Genomic DNA, 7974 nt, shown 5'->3' on the forward strand with positions numbered 1-7974 from the left:
TGATGGTTCTGAGGGTCTAGGCACATACCCTGGCGAGCCTAGGGGGTTGTTTCTTGCTGGGTCACTGCACTGAGTGTGAATGTGCTCCTGTAGTTCTTCTTTAGAGATATCCAGTGTTCCACTTGTCTTCTCCTCCAGGAGCCCGTGTGCATGCCGAAATGGATTCCTGAAGAAACTTGATCTTTCCTTCTCCTTCCTTTTTCTCCGTCTTCTAATGCGTTCTGCCCTCCGGAGGTTAGCAAGGCGTCTTCTGATCTCATCCCAGAGAGCTTTCAGGCCCTCCTTCTCAGACTCCTCTGCCTTCCTCCAACGTTTGCGAATCTGCCTTCTGCTTGCCACCAGGTCATCGATCTCTTTCTCTCTCCTGCCCTTTGATCTTATTGCGGCTTCTCTGATGGTCACCTCGCCATACCTGTTGCTGCATTCTTCATACAGGATTTCTCCGAACAGATTTAGCTTGGCTACCACTGACCTGCGCAGAGCTTTTTGCAGCAGCCCGCTCAGACGTTCGTCCAACTTTCTCCACTCCTCAGCTTCGTTGGCCTTTGGCCACTTGATCTTCTTCCTTCGGAGTGGGTTCTTCAGGTTCCTGGGCCCCTGGCTCAGCTCCGTTCTTGAGTCACTCGGGGGTGCTACTGGGTTCACTTCTTGGGGTAAATCAACCTCCCTTTCTTCCTCCTCCTTCCTTTCCTCCTGCTCTACCTCTGCAACATTGCAGCAACAAAGTTGGCACTGTTGTTGTCAACCCGGCCTTGGATCCCATTTGTCTGACCTGCCCTTACCAGAGCAGTGCAAGGTTGCATCAGGCTACCACCACCACACTTCATCTTTCCCATGTGGATGTGAAGTCCCCTCAACGTTGTTGTTTTTTCCCAGCCACACCCACATTTCCTTGGGATCTTCTCTTTTGCCGATATCCTTGCGTTCGTTACCGTGTGGCCGTCCTTGTTGGCCCTTCTTTCATCCCGCCTCTCAGAGGGCCTTCGGGTTGTTTTCTTTGTTTCTTTGCCAGAAAGCTTCCCTGTGGCAAGATGGCCGCCGGTGATGCCGGAAGTGACTCCGCCTTAAGACATCTTTATTATGGATATCTATGGTTACATGTCTGCATGAACACATTTTGATTGACATTCAGTTCTCCCGATCTAAACCAATGAAATTACAGGAATGATAGTCATGTGATTTAGAAATAATATGTATATCCTAAAGTGCAACAAATTAAATGTCCAGCAGAGGGCACCAGCGTCATTAAAGCTTAGCCTTTTGTATAGTCAATGTAAAGGTTTTTTCTTTTTTTTTTTTTTGCAATTTATGGAAGTATGGGAATAAACACAATGTTGTTTTGAACAATTTTTATTTTTAAAGAATTTTATATAGCCGACAATTTTTTGGACTTTTAAAGAAATGTATAAAATGACATTACATCAAATCAGTCTCAAGTGAATTATAAGTACTCATGTATGATAAGTTGTGGTTACTTCATTTTTCCAAGGCAGCTGGTTTCCTCAGTTTAAGTTAGTAGACCTCAGATAAAACTTGTTAGTTTTAAGTTAAGAAGATTTACATTTTTAAGTAATTGCAATTTAATTAGATTAAGCTAGTTCAACTTGGAATTGTCAAGTTCACATAACAATTGTATTACTTAATCATTTTAAGGCAACAGGTTTCCTCTTTTTTTTTTTTAAGTCAATTGAGCACTTTTTTACAGTGAACTTTTCACAGATTTAGAAGCTGGTTTTAGTGCTATAATGCTTTGTGAAATACTCTTGGAGCAAAAATTTCTAAAATTAGGACTGACATGCCCATTATTTTAAGAGTTTCTCCTAAACCTGCAAGTTAGGAGATACTTTATAGCTTTAAGGTGTTTTGTGAATACGGCGCCTGATATGCAAATAAAATGTGCAGAACTATCATTCAGTCTTCCCCAAGATCTGCTTCATGATTCTATTAAATCAAGAGTAAATAAACCTGAATATATGGGAAGGTGTAAAATGTGGCTAAACATAATTAACTACACTGAAATATTTTAAGATGTGTCGGTGCAAGTTGCTTTCAGTTAAAACATGAATTTTAGTCTGGGACTATCTTATGCCTTGTCTTTGAAACCGGGGGAAAGTATTAAGATTATTCATAACATTGCTGTTACTGGAGATGAAGCCAAAAAGGTTCGGAAACCCCCCCCCCCCCTCTGTAGCAGTTCAGTTTCTGTGATGCTAACTGTTCCTGTGACCCAGGCTCGTGAGGCGGGCCAAGCCACGCAGGAGGAGTTGGAGTCTTTGGTGTCACGGGTAGAAGTTGCAAGCAGCCCGTCTATACCAGCAGCACAGAAACTCTCCAAAGAGATCGGCCTCCTAATGAATGTACGCAACTCCATAACCTCTCGTCTTCATTGGAAAGTCAGTTCATGATGTATGAATTTCATTCGTCTATATCGTGTTATGTGTGTTAGGTGGTTGATAACACACCAATCCCACAATGGCAGAGACGAGAGTTGCAGACTCGCCTGAAAGCGATGCAGAAGAGCAGCAACACGTCCATCAGAAAATTGGAGATCACAGAGGTAGAAACGTCTAAAGGTTGTCTAGCTAGTTGTTAATATTATCTGTATATTATTAGGCTGCCTTGAAAGCCAAAGAGCTGCTGTCTTAAAATTGCCTCTATCTATATCACTAAAATATCTCATTGCTTAAACTTACCAATGTACCTGCATACTTCACTATATTTATATTTATATTTAGTTGTTTTCTTTTCTTTTCTTTTCTTTTTCTCCTTTTTTTTTGGGTGTTATGTATGTTCCTCTCTCTTCTGTATGTGTATATATGACATTGATCTTTTACCTTGTATAAGCTACAATGTTTTAACTTGCAAAAAAAAAAAAAAATGTATAGACATTAAAAAAAAAAAAAAAAAAAAAAAGAGCTGCTGGACAAACACTCTAATAAAACTGTGCTTGTGGACTTGATCCAGACGGTCTCGATATCGGTATGTTTTGTGATGATCTTTGATGATTATATTTGTATCAAATGTATACAATTGGTTTACATGTTATCTTGTTTAGGTGCTGATGAAGACTGTGCTCAAGCTGAGCAAGAGTAGTCCAGATTCCCTGGTCATGTTGTTTGCTCACCTGCAGCAGTCAGGGAAGGTGCTTTTTGCCTGCCAAGTACCCAAGGTACAGCACACAACAAAATCACACAACTACAGTATAACCACACAGGTGTGAGATTGCAACGCATTCTCATCCTTGGGCGTCATAATACTGACGCTTTTGACATTTCGTCTACATCGAACGCACATGGCACCCTTTAGCGTCAATATGAGACGCACAGAGCTTTGTTCGGTTATGGGTAGGTTTAGGTTTAGTGTAGGGATAGGGTTAGACCGCTAGGAGGCGCCTTCTGGCCCATTTCTATCTGCGTCTCATATTGACGCTAAAGGGTGCCATGTGCCTTCTAGGGCTCTGCTGGTGGTTCAGCGATCGAATGGGCTCTTCATGTGTGCGCACGCTTGGAAGGAAATGCAGATGGCTCAAACGAGGTTGCTAAAGGTGTGGGAAAAGCAACCAAAGTCTCAGATGTTACAGAGGTCCTGCATTGGGCTGAAGAATTTGCTCACAACAAAATCAGAAATGCATCATGAACAAACTAATCTTGGATAATCATTGACACAGTACCAGCGTACCACAATGGATATGCTTCCTCAAAATTAGCACGTTTTTCTGACCCCGTTCCTTTGTTTTAAAAGGGTAGGGAATGTACTATATATGTTTGATTTTGATATTAAATATTGTTAAAGGGATAGTTCACTTTGAAATTTATTTTTGGTATGTTTTAGCTTACCTCAAGGGCATCCAAGATGTAGGTGTCTTTTTTTCCGCAGTAGTTTTAATTTTGATATTTTTAGGTCAAACCGTTCTTGTCTGTCAGTCATATAGTGCAGGTCTATGGTCACTGTCTCAAAGAGCATGCACAGAGTCGCCTAAGATCAGATCACTTGGACATGGCTGTGTATAAGAGGTAAAAAACGATATAAATACTGTTCGTTTTCTCACACAAACCGCTCGTTTCGTGTCTTAGGCCATCAATGTTACGATGGGGAATTGTTTAATTTGGACGATGGGGAATTGTTTTAATTTGGACTCTGTGCATGCTCTTTGAGACAGTGACCACAGACCTGCATTATATGACTGACAGACAAGAACGGTTTGACCTAAAAATATCAAAATTGAAACTACTGCGGAAAAAAAGACACCTACATCTTGGATGCCCTTGAGGTAAGCTAAAACATACCAAAAATTAATTTCAAAGTGAACTATCCCTTTAAGTTATTCCTCTGTTTTGGGTACACTTTGTATAGTAGGTTTGGTTCAAGGAAAAAAAAAATGTCAAGAAATGGCATTGCTCAGTAAAATATTTAATTGTAAATACAAAAAAATGTATACAATATTAATTTATCTAATGTGTCAGTAATATAATCATGCATGAAATAAAAGCATCGTTCACTGTGTCAGAGCGCCGCCCTGTTGGCTAGAATCTTCTATTTTATCTTCATCAGAGAATCACAGTATTCAGTCACCAGAGGGAGACAAAAAATGCTTTAAAAACTCACCCGCAAAATGATGTCGAAATAAACTGAACTTGCCTCAAATTCCTATTTGAACCGTCTCCTTACAGTCTATTCAGTGTTTTCCAGCCAGCTTGCAGTTCTACCCTGGTGTTTTCATTGACTCTTTGTGTGTGTGTGTGTGTGTGTGTGTGTGTGTGTGTGTGTGTGTGTGTGTGTGTGTGTGTGTGTGTGTGTGTGTGTGTGTGTGTGTGTGTGTGTGTGTGTGTGTGTGTGTGTGTGTGTGTGTGTGATTTGTGCACTTACTTTGCAAACTAAGCAATCATCGTGTCGATCGTCGCGTACCTTGTCGTGACCAATGACGTATGATATCGTGCGTGTGGATAAACGTCTGGATTAATACTTAGGCTATTCTATTATCTTTACTATTGTACCTTTTTAATTTGGGATATGGTCATAACCAGGGGCGTAGCACAAGATCCCGGGCCCTATGCATAGGCAGTCCTGATGGGCCCCCATGTTCCTCAAAAAAATCTAAATAATAATAATGGCCTCTGCACACATGAATCTGTAGACCTAGATATTTATAGCGTAGGCCTAATAACTATTAACTGTAAATGCTTAGAGTAGCCTGATAATTTGTCATGTGTGCACACACATTTCAAACCTCCTTTCAACATTATCTAGCCTACTTTACTGTGGTTACTAAGTTTAAGATAAATGATATTACAATTTTTTTAAATATTTTTTTAAATAACACTCAACGTAGGCTATATAATTGCTAATTTTAGATATTATAGCCTATTAATTAAAAATTAAACAGGTTTCAATTTAGGCTATTATAATGGTGTGTTGTGCAAACAGCATGGTTAGTGTACAGTTTATTTATTTAGCTTTTATCTCAGATTACATGTAGCCTATAACCAAATTATCATCTGAAAGTGTATGTTCTGCTCTTTCAATGTGTTGTCTCAGTTGATTTTTAGCACTATCGCGGAGATATTCAAGCAGTTTAGCACTATAGATTTCGTGTTCTAGATTGTGCTCACCTTTCTTTGAAAATAAGTAATTGTTTCCCCTCATTTTGTTTTCTTTCCTTCTAATGTCGTTCCTTTCATTTTGGGGGGCCTGATTTGCCTTGCTTTGAGAAAGACATTTCTACAGCAGAAGTTTGCGCTCCTCCAAATGCTGAACTAATTAACATAAACAAAATGCGTGCAGATGGACTAAACCATTTGGCGCATTAGCAAGGGGTGGACAGTCAGTCAATCAACAAAGTTATTCAGCAAATACACTAACTTTACATTTCATCTGACATTCATTATGAAATTTAATTAGGAAATGAAAATATCCAGGTAACATAAAATATATTCCAGACTTTTCAAGGGCCCTCTCTCCCTTTGGTTTTTTTTTTTTTGTGGGTTGGGCAACAGTGTAGACTCTATTAGTAATCAGTAGCCTATAATAATAATCAGTAGGCCTATTTATATTTACGCAAGATTTAATATAGTACGACTGCAAAAAGTGTTAGCTATATTACTTAAGGCTGCCAGTTAGAAAAAAAATGTAAATCAATTAATTAAATCTTGCATCTTTGTATTTGACAGATTTTACTGTAGCCTAGCCTACAGCAATTTATAAAACTATACATTTAGTAAACATGGCTAAATGAAATGCCTAGTTTAAAAAAGGTGTTAAAATGACCCAGAAGCTAACCCAGTGATGTGTTAATATCAATGACCTATTGCATGTTGTTGTGTTAGTAGTTTTGACCAATACATTTGTTTACACAAATATTAATCGTTGGATTATTTGGCTAAAATTTTGCATTAACCAGTATGTTATTGACTTTGTTGTTGTTGTTATTATTATTATTACTATAGTCACTTAAATACATTTCAAGTTCAGTGCACTGACAATATTTACATTCAATTAGAAGTAGCAAACATATGAAGAGTTCAGATGCAAAAGCCTCTAAATGCCATCTGAAATTTTCTTCTAGTATGATCATTTTTATCAAGCTTGTATATTTAAGTTCAATAATTTCACTTAAATGACAATTCATAGGTAATTTTCATTGACATTTAAGTGAAATTAATTAACTTAAATATATGAGCTTCATAAAAATGATCATTCTAGAAGAAAATTTCAGATGGCATTTAGAGGCTTTTGCATCTGAACTCTTCATATATATATATATATATATATATATATTTTTTTTTTTTTATTTTTTTTTATTTATTTTTTTTTATGTATTGGTTGCAATTGTTTTAATTTACAAACCAAGCAATGAAGACACAAAAAGAAACAAGCTGAAGTCAAGTAAATGTAATTACAAACTCTCATAAGCTGAAGTTGAGGGAACATCTCCAGGAACAAACAAACACAGGATGAACAGGATGAATGCCCAAAATGTAACAAGGCAAAAGAACAGGTAGCAGACTTTAATTGGGCTTGTTAGTGATGTAACAATTGTATTTATTTGTCAATTTATGTACCCTGGAAGGACCCTTTGAGATACAGTGTGTCTTCTACCAAGGAGTGTCATCAAGATGGGCAGCAAAAGGCAAAAACAAAACACCAATATCTAGAAAACAATGTAAAATGTTACTAGGGTGGTGCTTTCATTATTATAGACAGGCTGCCAGTTTATGAATAAAGTGTGGGATTTAGAAATAAGTTTGCACGGGTCAGAGCAGACATTATGTTTTCTGCCTTTTATGTAGCATTGCATATTTATGCAGAATTTAGATTGGTCACAAAGCCTGTGTAAAAACATTGTGATAGTACTGTTGCATGTTTGATATTGGTTCAAATATGTTTGTCTGTCGTTGTGCTTGTCAGTTCAACATCAGAACCAAAATATTAAAACTTGAAACAAAATATTAATAATTACTTAATTAATTACCGCGCCACTTTGTGGCTGACTGTCCACCAAATTCAGTAGCCAACACTTGATTTCACACAACACATGACTGTACTCGTTCTGAAAATGGTAAACCATTGGGATTACACATCATTAAATGTAACACCCTGTCATAAAGGCACACTTCATATGTGGACTTTGGCTGCCGCGTGCGCGTGTCCGTTAAGTCCGCGAGACCGTGTCCCATTTGTCATTTTAGGTCTCAGAAGGGTGCTCGCGAGTGCCCTCTTTGCAGTCGATTTGCGCCCTCGATGCGCACTTTTGCCGAGTCCGCACTGATGTGAGCTCCGCAGCAGACTTCTTCCCGACAGTCAAAGCGGCGTTAAGTCACGAAAGTGCGGACGAAGGAAGATCGCGAGTGCTTAAGGTGCCATTTGGGACAGGGCCATAATTAAGGAACTGCAGGCCGCAAAATTAAAAAGTCATAAATTCCTTTATGACTAAAAGAAATCAAATATTAACTTGTTTTATGCTTCAGGGAAACAATC

At 38.4% G+C, this 7974-nt stretch overlaps 1 protein-coding gene and 1 long non-coding RNA gene across 2 annotated transcripts; both read left to right on the forward strand.

Moving 5' to 3' along the window:
• Positions 1-1110: 1110 nt before the first annotated feature.
• LOC309474933 (alanine--tRNA ligase, mitochondrial-like) lies at positions 1111-2646 on the forward strand (the record flags this gene model as incomplete). Its single annotated transcript, XM_082137551.1, has 4 exons — positions 1111-2162; positions 2232-2357; positions 2447-2557; positions 2614-2646. Exons 1-4 carry the CDS (start codon positions 2061-2063, stop codon positions 2644-2646), a joined length of 372 nt encoding a protein of 123 aa, XP_081993677.1. The 5' UTR covers positions 1111-2060.
• Positions 2647-2910: 264 nt separating this feature from the next.
• On the forward strand, positions 2911-3784 carry LOC309476744. The gene is made up of 3 exons (XR_014198327.1): positions 2911-2979; positions 3056-3169; positions 3454-3784. It is a non-coding gene; the product is annotated as an uncharacterized lncRNA (long non-coding RNA).
• The last annotated feature ends 4190 nt before the right edge of the window (positions 3785-7974 follow it).

Source organism: Leuciscus leuciscus (genome assembly GCF_965113295.1).
Source record: "Leuciscus leuciscus genome assembly, chromosome: 15".
Lineage (NCBI taxonomy): Eukaryota > Metazoa > Chordata > Actinopteri > Cypriniformes > Leuciscidae > Leuciscus > Leuciscus leuciscus.